The sequence below is a fragment of the Oryctolagus cuniculus genome, chromosome 8 (assembly GCF_051225735.1).
Source record: "Oryctolagus cuniculus isolate XC-2025 breed Fujian yellow rabbit chromosome 8, ASM5122573v1, whole genome shotgun sequence".
Taxonomy (NCBI): domain Eukaryota; kingdom Metazoa; phylum Chordata; class Mammalia; order Lagomorpha; family Leporidae; genus Oryctolagus; species Oryctolagus cuniculus.
The window spans coordinates 66,477,889-66,491,381 of record NC_142874.1 but is presented as its reverse complement, the minus strand read 5'-3'; the positions used below and the strand labels follow the sequence as shown (position 1 = coordinate 66,491,381).

At 40.1% G+C, this 13,493-nt stretch overlaps 1 protein-coding gene across 5 annotated transcripts in view; it reads left to right on the top strand.

Annotated features, from left to right (window-relative positions):
• The window catches only part of INTU (inturned planar cell polarity protein), a 111,762-nt gene that overhangs the window by 71,185 nt on the left and 27,084 nt on the right, over positions 1–13,493 (top strand). For 4 of the 5 annotated variants that reach the window (XR_016211983.1, XM_002717241.6, XM_051819869.3 and 1 more), the window contains exons 8-9: positions 133–322; positions 6,787–6,840. Coding sequence is in view for 3 of the 5 variants with exons in the window: in XM_002717241.6 (XP_002717287.2) it covers positions 133–322; positions 6,787–6,840 (244 nt within the window). In the remaining 2 variants the exon portion in view is untranslated. Of the gene's footprint in view, positions 1–132; positions 323–6,786; positions 6,841–13,022; positions 13,112–13,493 lie in introns of all 5 variants that reach the window. The other variant, XR_016211984.1, reaches the window with a different exon arrangement.

Genomic DNA, 13,493 nt, shown 5'->3' with positions numbered 1-13,493 from the left:
TTAAGCACTGATTCTTACTAGGGGAGAAGAGTGAGGAAGAACACCTTTATGATTGAGAAAGATCCAGTCTCTTGAACAACACGCGAATCTTTTCCATGTTAAGTTACTAACTTGCCTCTCTTATTTCTCCAGTGCCTTTTGCCAGATTGAGAACGTTCCCCGCTTGGATCATTTTTTTAGCTTGTTCTTTCAAAGAGCACTTCAGCCTGCTAAACTGCATTCCGTCCCTGGTTCCAGTGCTCAGCTGTATGACGCCTCCAGTGCTGTGCTCTTAGATGCTCTCCCTGGAGTTCGATGGCTCCCACTTCCACAGCAAATCAAGGTAACATTATGGTTCAGCAAATAAGAATCAGAGCCCTTTGTCTTACTTGAATCCTTTATCCTCTCTCTTTCTATTTCCCTTTTTTTAATTTTTAGGTTTTTTTTTTTGTTATTTTGGGGACTATGGGTAAGAATTAAAAATAATAGGTTGATGAAGTAGAGGTCCAGTGCTATAAAGTTAGAAACACAAATTATTCTTTGTAAATAGAAACTGGCCCTCTAGTCTTCCTTTAAGTTTAAACATTGCCTGAATTCGGAATGCTTTTCAGAAATGATAATTAAATAGTGTGTCTTTAGAATTTTGTAATTTGGGGGCCAGCGCCGCGGCTCACTAGGCTAATCCTCCGCCTTGCGGCGCCGGCACACTGGGTTCTAGTCCCGGTCGGGGCGCCGGATTCTGTCCCAGTTGCCCCTCTTCCAGGCCAGCTCTCTGCTGTGGCCAGGGAGTGCAGTGGAGGATGGCCCAAGTGCTTGGGCCCTGCACCCCATGGGAGACCAGGATAAGTACCTGGCTCCTGCCATCGGATCAGCGCGGTGTGCCGGTCACAGCGCGCCAACCGTGGCGGCCATTGGAGGGTGAACCAACGGCAAAGGAAGACCTTTCTCTCTGTCTCTCTCTCTCACTGTCCACTCTGCCTGTCAAAAAATAATAATAATAATAATAATTTTGTAATTTGGATTTCATAATGCTAAGTCATAATGTTAGCGTTGTATTTCTAAGTAGATTAAAAGTGAATGAAATTATTAACTAATATATCGTATTAATTAAATATAAAGTTCAATAATAATAGAAAAACATTTCTTTACATGAATGTATGTAATTAACTTTTGACTTATTCCTTAAATTGGTTACCAAGGGTAAGACTTCATGATGGTTAAGTGTTACCAAAGTAACTTAGGCACACCTGTATACCCAGAATAACTAATATTGAATGACTGACAAGATCATTTCAGACATTTTTAAATCAATACAGATACCCAGTTTTTTTTTTTTGTTTGTTTGTTTGTTTGTTTTTGACAGGCAGAGTGGACAGTGAGAGAGAGAGAGACAGAGAGAAAGGTCTTCCTTTACCGTTGGTTCACCCTCCAATGGCCGCTGGGGCCGGCACACTGCGCTGATCCGAAGCCGGGAGCCAGGTGCTTCTCCTGGTCTCCCATGGGGTGCAGGGCCCAAGGACTTGGACCATCCTCCACTGCCTTTCCAGGCCACAGCAGAGAGCTGGACTGGAAGAGGAGCAACCGGGACAGAATCTGGCGCCCTGACCGGGACTAGAACCCGGTGTGCTGGCGCCACAAGGCGGAGGGTTAGCCTAGTGAGCCATAGCGCCAGCCTCAGATCTCCAGTTAATCTATCCAGTTACAGGTATTGAATGAGGCACTCTGCCATAGCCAGTGCTCTTTTCATGAGGAAAACCCAGGTTATGTACAGGCCAGAATCAAAATTTTACTCTTCATGAAATTCCAAATATATAATCAAAGAAATGCTTTTTGACAGCTTAACAATCATTTACATTGATCTTTTAATCTCCTTGCTAAATCATATAAAAACTATACATATATACATGTATACTCACCAGTGTTTTCATAAAAAACTCTCTATGTATTCAAGATAGATGAAAAGTAATTAGATGACTTTGCCTTTGAGATAGGAGACTCTGGCTCCAAAAGGTCTTTCATCCATTCTGGAGTCTTTTCTGGGAAAGACCCAGACCCCAGGCATACTTCATGAGCCAGAAGGCACTATCTCATAAAGCCTGCCGTTCCGGATGGCAGTGACCCAGTTTCTTATGCTTGTCTCAAAATCTCTTTATTAGGGAAACTTCATCTATCAAAATGTATATCCTCTTTCTGAGACAGTAGGATCCCTTAATGTTTTTAGGGGCAATGTAGACTTTATTTGTTTAGTTTTTTAAAGATTTATTTATTTGCTTGAAAGTCAGAATTACAGAGAGAGAAGGAGAGGCAGAGAGAGAGAGGTCTTCCATCCGCTAGTTCACTCCCCAGATGGCCGCAATGGCTGGAGCTGCCCCAATCTGAAGCCAGGAGCCAGGAGCTTCCTCCGGGTCTCCCATGTGGGTGTAGGGGCCCAAGCACTTGGGCCATTTTGTACTGCTTTCCCAGGCCATAGCAGAGAGCTGGATCGGAAGTGGAGCAGCCAGGACACAAACCAGCACCCATATGGGATGCCGGCATCGCAGGCGGCAGCTTTACCTGCTAATGCCACAGTGCCGGCCCCCAGTGTAGAATTTAGATACACTGAGATTAAATATATAATTTTCCCTGTAAGAGACTTAAGACATTTTAAAATACAGTCTATTGTAATCTTATAAATTCGATGTGAAAGCTACCTCTTCTATTCAGATTTATTTTATTGAGGTTTTTTTCCCTTAAGTTAGCATATATTTGATTAAAAGTCTTACATGCTTTTCTTTACTCCAACCTAAAATATTACCAAGCTAAGAACTTGAGTTCTGCGAGTTATGGTATATAAGTTTTTTAAAGATTTATTTATTTATTTGAAAGTCAGAGTAACAGAGAGAGGAGAGGCAGAGAGAGAGAGGTCTTCCATATGCTGATTCACTACCCAGTTGTCTGCAACGGCCGGAGCTGTGCTGATCTGAAGCCGGGAGCCAGGAGCCCTTTCTGAGTTTCCCATGTGGGTTCAGGGGCCCAAGGACTTGGACCATCTTCTACTGCTTTCTCAGGCCATAGCAGAGAGCTGGATCAGAAGTAGAGCAACTGAAACTCAAACCAGCGCCCATACGGGATGCCGGCACTGCAGGCGGCGGCTCAACCCGCTACGCCACAGCGCGGGTCCCGTGGTATATAATTTTTAACTCCTTGCCTCACATCATAGCTGTTTCTTGCCTCACCAAAGCCTTGGTTGTTTTTGTTCTGGTTTAGTCTAAGTCTACCATTTGGAGATCAGTTTTCATTATGCCAGGTGCTCAAATTTGTTCTGTGCTTTGTGGAATCCGGAAAAGTTTCTAGGTGCTCACAGTCAAGTTGAGCTAGTGAGATTAACATGCAGGAAACATTGGGGAAATAACTGAGATATTTTCTGTATTTTATCATACAGTTAGGGGAATTAAGAACAATACTTTGGAAAGGGAGATGGATACCTTCTGATAAACTGTTCTGAAGGTCTGTTTGATTAGTGAAAAGTTAAATAACATAATAACCCTCATGGTTTTTTTTTAAGTCTTTATTTTTTAGGGCAATTTTAAGTAATTAGAAAAACTGAGAGGAAAGTACAGAGATTTTTTTTTATACCCCTACCCTTGTACATCACATGTGCATGGCCTCCCCCATTATCAACATCCCATACAGAGTGGTACAGTTAACGTTGAGGAGTCTACATTGACATGTTGTACATAAGCACCCAAAGTCCATGCTTTGCATTTTGCTCCACCTTTGGAGGTGAATGGAGCTGGACAGATATATTTTGACATGTACCCACCATTATAGTGTCATACAGAGAATTTCCACTGCCCTAAAACTCCTCTGTGTTCTGCCTGTCTTTCCTCTCCATCCCTCACTGTCTGCCAGCCCTTTGTAACAACTGATCTTTTTACTGTCTACATGGTTTTGCCTCTCCTAAAATGCCATGTTGGTTAAGATTACATATGTAGCCTTTTCAGGCTGACTGTTTTATTTAGTAATATGAATTTAAGTTCCTCTCTGTGACATGGCTTGATAGCTTATTTCTGTTTTTAGTGCTAAATAATAGTATTTTTTCTAGATTATCACAGTTTATTTATTCTCCTAGTGAAAGACATCTTGGTTGTTTCTAAATTCTAACAGATGTGAATAAGCTGTTCTAAATATCTTTGTGCAGGTTTTTTATGTCAACATAAGTTTTTACCTCCTTTTAGTCAATATTAAGGAGCTTGATTGTTGGATAGAATAGTAAAAGTAGATTTAGTTTTGTAAGATATAGCCAAACTATTCTCTGAGTGGCTGTACCATTTCTGCATTCCCAAAAGCAAAAAGTGAAACTTATTGTTCCAAATCCTCACCAGAATTTGGTGTTTTCAGTGTTCTGAATTTTGCCCATTCTATTGGGTATATTGTTTCAACTTGTTCCCTGATAACATAAGCATATTTCATATGCTTATTTGCCATCTGTATCTTCTTTGGTGAATGTTTGTTCAGGTCTTTGGCCAATTTTAAATCGGGTTGTTTATGATCATATTGTGGAATTTTAAGAGTTTTTTGGGGCCGGTGCTATGGCAGAAGTAGGTTAATCCTCCTCCTGTAGCACCAACATCGCATATGGGTTCCAGTTCTAGTCCCGGCTATTCCTCTTCTGATCCAGCTCTGATATGGCCTGAGAAAGTGATGGGGGATGGCCCAGGTGCTTGAGCCCCTGCACCCACGTGGGAGACCCAGAGGAAGCTCCTAGCTCCTGGCTTCAGATTGGCCCAGCTCCAGCTGTTGCGGCCAGTTAGGGGGTGAACCAACCAATGGAGGACCTTTCTCTCTATCTTCCTCTCACTGTCTGTAACTCTGTCATAAATAAATAAAAAGTCCTTAAAAAAAAAAGTTCTTTGTATATTTGGGAAACAGTCCTTTATCAGATAACACCTTTTACAAATATTTTCTTTCAGTTTGTGGCTTGTCTTCTCATTCTGTTGACATTATGTGTCACAGAGCAGAAGTTTTTAACTTTAATGAAGTCCAACTTAACAATTATTTCCTTCGTGGATCATGCTTTTAGTGTTGTATTTTAAAAGTCATTGCCGGCCGGTGCCGCGGCTCACTGCACTAATCCTCCGCCTGTGGCACTGGCACCCTGGGTTCTAGTCCCAGTTAGGGCACGGGATTCTGTCCGGTTGCTCCTCTTCCAGTCCAGCTCTCTGCTGCGGCCCGGGAAGGCAGTGGAGGATGGCCCAAGTGCTTGGGCCCTGCACCCGCACGGGAGACCAGGAGGAAGCACCTGGCTCCTGGCTTTGGATTGGCGCAGCACGCCAGCCACGGCAGCCATTTGGGTGTGCACCAATGGAAAAGGAAGACCTTTCTCTCTGTCTCTCTCTCTCACTGTCTAACTCTGCCTGTCAAAAAAAATTATAAGATGTGTTGTCTATATATTTTCCTTTGGAAAATAGAAAGAAATTTAATGTCTTAAGAAATCTAAGTAACTTGTACTTGGTAAATTTTAAGTGGAAATCATTATTTTTAACTGGGTAAAAATATAATTGTTCTGAGTTTAGTATGTGATGAAATTTCACTTAAGCTTTCTTTCTCAGGTGTTGAAGAATTTCCTTTGTTAGATTTTTAAAAAATAATATTTCCTAGGATACATTGGAATATTTAAAATATATTTCACTTTTCTCCTAAGGAATATGAAAAAGCAGTTATTTTACTCTTGTATTTTAGTTATATTTTTCTTATACTATTGAGCTCTTGTTTGGTAACAGGAATAGCAACTTATTAAATATTTCCTGAAATCAAAAATCACGTCAGTAATTTTCTCATTGTTGAATGTTTTTTCACAAGATAAATGATAGCTACAGAAAGCAGAACATGAAGTATTTGCTAGATGCAGAAAAATGTAGGTCACAAATGAGTAATAAGTGATACTGTGAAAAGGATTGAGAGGCATGACTAATGTTTTAAAAGCTTTTGTCATCTCAGTGAGACAGTTTGTAGTCTAGCAGAGAGTGCCTTGACCTTTAAAGAAAAAATAAAGCAAAACAAAACAGGATTCCTATTGATAAATAGTGTGTATACTACAAACTTTAATTACCAATAGTTTTTAATTTATAGATATATGCATATGCATGACAAATTAAGTTCAAAGTTAAATTTATTCTGTTTTTACATTTTGAGTGCTTCAGGGAAGAGTTCAGGCAATTTCCATAGAAACAAAAGCTAAATACTAAGCAAGAAACTTTTTCTAATAACTCTGTGGGGTACTTACACTGTGCCAGATTCCAGGGGAACACTGCCTTCATGTTTTAATCTACAAATAAAGAATGACAGCTCTTTTTTATAAAACTTTGTGTGTTGGAGAGAGTTGGGAAGAATGTGGGTATTTTCTAGGAATCTTAACTGTTGAGAAATACACAGGAAATGAAAAAGCAGCACAAAATAAATTAGCTACAATAAGAGTGATTTTTCATTTTCCTCTAGGAATTTAAGGAGTTAAAAACTTTTTCCAACTTAAAACTAGCAAGCACTTTTTTTTAACTTCATAAATTGTTTTTCATTGAAAACTAGATGAAGGCCATTTTGCAACAATTGAGGATTAGTTGAAAATGCCCATATGTTAAATAAATTAACTTTGTATTGCATAGCTTAAAAATAAGACGTTTTATGTTTAGATATTTCTTAAATAATATAAAGGAGAAAGATAGTTAACTCTTCAAGTATTTATTAAGCCCTTTTTATATGACCATTACTAAAAAGTAGTACATATAAATCAAATATTTGGGTTACTCCTTGTTGTTTTTTCTTATACAGATGGAATTAGACACAGCTTTAAGTGACTTGGAGGCTGCAGATTTTGCAGAACTGGTAAGAGAAGAAATGAATTTTTGGAAATGCTCAATGTTGAATTTTGTAAATCAGTCATCATTCTAAGTATTTACCAAGTGGATGTATAATAATCTTTTTTTTAAAGATTTATTTATTTATTTGAAAGTCAGAGTTACACAGAGAGAGGAGAGGCAGAGAGAGAGAGAGAGAGAGAGAGAGAGAGGTCTTCCATCTTCGAGAGCTGTGCCAATCCAAAGCCAGGAACCGGGAGCTTCTTCCAGGTGTCCCACGCGGGTGCAGGGGCCCAAGGACTTAGGCCATCTTCTGCTGCTTTCCCAGGCCATAACAGAGAGCTGGATTGGAAGCGGAGCAGCTGGGACTGGAACCAGCACCCATATGGGATGCTGGCACTGCAGGTGGTGGCTTTACCCGCTATGCCACAGTGCCAGTCCCAATAATCTTGAAACATACAACATTAGGCCTCTGTTCTGATACCAACAAAATCTGTTTTGCTTGTTTAACATTTTCTACTTAGTTGAAAATATTTGTTACATATTATAGTTGTGAGATTAAAAATGAATTATCTCATTGATGTTATTAAAAATGGGCTTACTGAAGAAAGGAAACTTAGATGTAATGACTGATTACATTTAGTAAGAGCACTATAGATCTTAATTCAAACTAGAAGTACTGTCATGGTGTGTAATCTTTTAAAAGTTATGTTTTGTAACTGTTCAGTAAAAAGGTCTGGAGTTAGTGATCATCCCAATAGCAATTAGTACCACTAATATCTTATATTGCCAATATGTCCCTTAAAATACGTAAGATAAGCCTAAAACATGTTGTCTTGTCAGAAATCCAGGAAGTGTTCAAACATCACTAGGGTTGCAATAGGAAGAGGCTGTTCTCCTGAGCATCTATTGGGATAATAACTGCAACAGCTTGAAACACATCACATATGTTTAAGTCTCTGAGTTTATAATAATACTAAGAAAGAAACATTTTGATCAGCTTTGGAGAATGGTAGGGAACCAGCTTATTTACGTTCATCAAATAGTGATGAGGGGGAGTCTCTCTTTATGGAAGCAGTGCCCATAGTATGTCAAGAAAGAATGACAGAATTGAGATATTACTATTTGACAATCCCCCCAGTAGATGAGTGGATCGGGCAATGGTCGTCCATACTTGTTAATACTATGAAAAGAATACCGGATCCTGTTGCTGATAGAAATGGAAGCAACTGCCATAGGTGGTTGCTGATGGAAACACACAAACCATTATGAGATATGTTTGATGAGGTCTCCAGATCCAGCTGCTGACTGATAAGTGCCAGTGAAGAAAGGAAATGACCAGTGACTACATTTGGGGAAGGTAGACTGTAAGCAGCGCAACTCAGTTAGGGAAACACTGCAGCAAATGATAAGCGGCAGTAAGACAGCAGAGAAAAGGAGAAAAGTTAAAAGAGAACCTCTCAGTTAACAAGGGATTTTTTTTAGAAAGCTTTTATTTAATAAATATAAATTTCATAGGTACAGCTTTTTTTTATTTTTATTTTATTTTTATTTTTATTTTTATTTTTTTTTATTTTTGACAGGCAGAGTGGACAGTGAGAGAGAGAGAGACAGAGAGAAAGGTCTTCCCCTGCCGTTGGTTCACCCTCCAATGGCCACCGCGGCCGGCGCGCTGCGGCCGGCGCACCGCGCTGATCCGATGGCAGGAGCCAGGAGCCAGGCGCTTTTCCTGGTCTCCCATGGGGTGCAGGGCCCAAGCACCTGGGCCATCCTCCACTGCACTCCCTGGCCACAGCAGAGGGCCGGCCCGGAAGAGGGGCAACCGGGACAGAATCCGGCGCCCCACAGCTTTTTGATCATAGTGGTTCTTCCCCCCATACCCACCCTTCCATTCCCACTCCTGTCCCACCTCCTACTCCCTCTCCTATCCCATTAAGATTCATTTTTTTTTAAAAAAAAGATTTACTTTATTTATTTGAAAGAGTTAGAGAGAGGTAGAGACAGAGAGAGAGGTCTTCCATCCACTGGTTCACTCCCCAGATGGCCACAACGGCCAGAGCTGTGCTGATCCGAAGCCAGGAGCCAGGAGCTTCTTCCAGGTCTCCCACGTGGGTGCAGGGGCCCAAGGACCTGGGCCATCTTCTACGGCTATCCCAGGCCATAGCAGAGAGCTGGATCAGAAGAGGAGCAGACGGGACTAGAACCGGCACCCATATGGGATGCCGGTGCTTCAGGCCAGGGCTTTAACCTGCTGTGCCACAGTGGTGGCCCCAAGATTTATTTTTAATTATCTTTATACACAGAAGATCAACTCTGCACTAAATAAAGATTTCAACACTTCGCACCCACACAGAAACAAAAAGTATAAAGCAGTGTTTGAAGACTAGTTTTACCATTAATTCTCACAATACAACTCTCATTAAGGACAGAGGTCCAATATGGGGAGCAAGTGCACAGTGACTCCTGTTGTTGATTTAATAATTGACACTCTTATTTATTATGTCAGTGATCACCCGAGACTCTTGTCATGAGCTGCCAAGGCTATGGAAGCTTCTTGAGTCCACAAACTCCAACATTATTTAGACAGGGCCATCCATGATCAAAGTGAATTTCTCTCCTTCCTTCAGAGAAAGGTACCTCCCTCTCTGATGGCCCCTTCTTTCCACTGGGATCTCACAGAGATCTTCCATGCAGGTCATTTTTTGCCATAGTGTCTTGGCTTTCCATTTCTGAAATGCTCTCATGGGCTTTTTAGCCAGATCCAAATTGCCTTAAGGGCTGATTCTGAGTCCAGAGTGCTGTTTAGGGTATTTGTCATTCTATGAGTCTGCTGTGTCGTCTGCTTCCCATGTTGGATCATTCTCTCCTCTTTAATTCTATTATTATTAGCAGACATTTGGTCTTATTTATGTGATCCCTTTGACACTTAATCATATCTTTTTGATCAATTATGAACCTAAACTGATCATTTTAACTAGTAAGATGGCATTAGTACCTGCCAACTTAATGGGATTTGGAGTCCCATGGGAGTTTTTAGCTTGACCCTTAGGGGTAAGTCTGAGGGAATATGTGCTGAACTATACATCTCCTCCCTCTCTTATTCCCACTCTTTTTTTTTTTTTTAAACAGGGATCAATTTTCAATTGGATTTAAACACATAAGAATAATTCTGTGTTAAGTAAAGAGTTCAACTAATAGTGTTAAGTTGAAAAAGAAAATACTAAAAAATACAATAGTAAGCTGTTCCTCCATAGTCAGTTCAAGGGCTGATGAAGTCATTGCTTCTCATAGTGTCAGTTTCACTTCTACAGGTTTTCTTTTAGGTGCTTAGTTAGTTGTCACAGATCAGGGAGAACATATGACATTTGTGCCTTTGGGACTGGCTTATTTTACTCAGCATGATGTTTTCCAGATTAAAACATCAGCTGGGACCGTATGGCCTTTCATGGATCCTGATTCAAATAAACTTTTTAAATACATCTGTAAGACAGTCAAGGAAATGTAAACACTAATGACTGGATATTAGATGAGAATCATTCATGAGATATAATAATAGTATTATGGTTGTGTATTTTTTAAAGATTTTTTCAATTTAGAGATATATTCTGAAGTATTTACAAATGAAATGATATATCTGGTTTTAGAAATAATTCATCAGGGGGAGGTGAAAGGAGAAAGGGATATAGATAAAACAGAGAGCCAGGAATTGGTCTTAATTGAAGTTGGGTGATGAATAGGTAAGTAAGGAGGTAATTATACTATTCTCTTTTTGTATATGCTAAAGTTTTCAGTAATAAAAATTCTTCTAAAAAGTAAATGGGAAGGGAGGAAGTAGAAGTTATGGCCTTTTCCAAGAAGATGGCTGGTGAAAGTGGAGGAGAGAATTGTTAGCTTTAGGGCTAGCTGAGTCTAAACTAAGATCCAGAGCAAATGGAAGGGAATTTTGCTTGTAAGTGTGATAAAAATTTAACCATGGTGAGTTCTTCATAGGTCATAAATTTTTTCTCTGGTGGAGTATCTTTAGATAGTTACTAATCATTAGGAGCAGTTTAGATATAATGTATTAAAATATCTGGAGTTTCAGAACTTGTACACAATAGGTTTTTTTTTTTTAATTTTTTTTAAAATTTTTTTTTAATTTTAATTTTTTTTGACAGGCAGAATGGACAATGAGAGAGAGACACAGAGAGAAAGGTCTTCCTTTTGTCTTGGTTCACCCTCCAATGGCCGCCGCGGCTGGCGCACCGTGCTGATCTGATGGCAGGAGCCAGGTACTTATCCTGGTCTCCCATGGGGTGCAGGGCCCAAGTACTCGGGCCATCCTCCACTGCACTCCCAGGCCACAGCAGAGAGCTGGCCTGGAAGAGGGGCAACCGGGACAGAATCTGGCGCCCCGACCGGGACTAGAACCCGGTGTGCCGGCGCCGCAAGGCAGAGGATTAGCCTATTGAGCCACGGCGCCGGCCAACCCAATAGGTTTAATTAGAAATCTATTCCTTGTCTTTATAGAGCATTGTTTTAATGAGCAATGGAGCTAAAAATATTTTGTATAGCTAGAAAAATATCTATTAATATTCCTTAGATGGTTATTGAAAGCAAATATCAAAAGCACAATTATGAAAAAAATGGTAAATGGAGGATGGGAAGTGGTGCAGCTGATGTTTTACCATAGGAAAAACAGTCTGGAAGTTTCTTAATAGCCTAAACATACACCTACTATATGATTCTACCATTTAGTCTTTTTTGCCAAAGGGAAATTAAAGCATATGTAATAGAAAACCTGGATATAACTGTTCATACAGCTTTATGTGTAATAACCAAAAACAGAAAGAAAACTCAGATAACTCAAATGTCTGCCACCAATAGGTAAACCTAAAAATTGTGGTAAATACAGGCAATGGGAAACTATTCAGAGGGGAAAAAAAAAACTAGGTAAAGAGAAATGTTGATGGAACTAGTCTACATCCCAATGATTTTGGTGACCTTTACAAACCTGAATGCATTTGTCAAAACTCACAGAACATTTCATAGTGAATTTTACCTTAATGAAAATAAAGATCTATTCTAAATAGGATGTGAAACCAGATTTAAGATTTAATCTTATATCCTAACTTTGTCTTCTTTTTCTTTAAGCTATTAAATATTATGATTAACATAATTTGTACTCAGCAAATTCTTTTTTAAAAATAGTCTGTCTCTCTCCCTAACTCCAGTCTCTGGCAACTGCTGATCTCTTTTCTGTCCTCATGATTGTACCTTTTCCATAATGTCATAAGTTGAATTATACAGTAGGTAATTTTTTGTGTCCTACTTCTTTCACTTAGCATAATGGATTTGAGAATCATTTATATATCAGCAGTTTAATCCTTTTTATTGCTGAATGGTATTCCATTATGTAGATTTATCTTAATTCCTCAATACATTTACAGTTTTTCATTTTCTCTAGGTTTCTTTTTTAAATTTATATATATATATATATATATTTTTTTTTTTTGACAGGCAGAGTTAGAGAGACAGAGAGAAAGGTCTTCCTTCCGTTGGTTCACCCCCCAAATGGCTGCCACGGCCGGCGCGCTGCGCCCATCCGAAGCCAGGAGCCAGGTAATCCTCCTGGTCTCCCATGCGGGTGCAGGGCCCAAGCACTTGGGCCATCCTCCATTGCCCTCCCGGGCCACAGCAGAGCTAGACTGGAAGAGGAGCAACCGGGACAGAATCCGGTGCCCCAACTGGGGCTAGAACCTGGGGTGCTGGCGCCACAGGCGGAGGATTAGCCTAGTGAGCCGCGGTGCCAGCCAAATTTTTATATATTCTTAAATTTTTTTTATATTTTCATCTTATTTGAAAGTCAGAGAGACACATACAGGCAGAGATCTCTTATACTCTAGTTTACTTCCCAAATGCCCACAAAGCCAAGAGGAATGAACTCCATCTCGGTTTCGCATGAGGGTGGGAAGGATCCAAGTACTTCAGCCCTTACCTGCTGCCTCCTAGGATATGCATTATCAGGAAGCTGGAATTGGAAGCAGAGCTGGGACTTGAACCCATGGTCACTAATTTGGGACATGAGCGTCTCAAGCAGTGTCTTAACCACTGAGCCAAATGCCTGCCCCTTAATTTTAAAAGTAATACGTGCACATTGTATGCAGATGCAAGCATGGTTATTGAAAGCAAATGTCCTCCCTCGTCCCTCTCTTCCACTTCCATCTCCAGGTGTAACTGCTTATATAGTTTGAATGTATCCTCTGGACCTTTTCCTATAAGAGAGTACTTAAAAAGTTTATGGAAAATGGAATTCAAAGGTAAGTTCATTTTAGTGCCCATTTTGATGTCCATGTACAGTTTTTTCATAATAACATTTTTCTTGAGCTTTTTGAAGACCTCTTACATGCATGGATTTCAGCTTTTTGCACCAAACTAAACATGTCTTTCTAAAAATGTTTTATTTATTTGAACAGCAGATCAACAAAGAGAGAGGGAGAAATACAGAGATCTTCCATTCTCTGTTTCACTCCCCAAATGACTACTAATAGCCAGATCTGGGCCAGGCTGAAGCCAGGAGTCAGGAATTCCATCCTGGTCTCCCACCCATGTGGGAGTACTTAGGCAATCTTCTGCTACCTTTCCGGGTATCTTAGCAGAAAGATAGATTAGAAGCATGGCAGTTGAGACTCAGACTCGCAC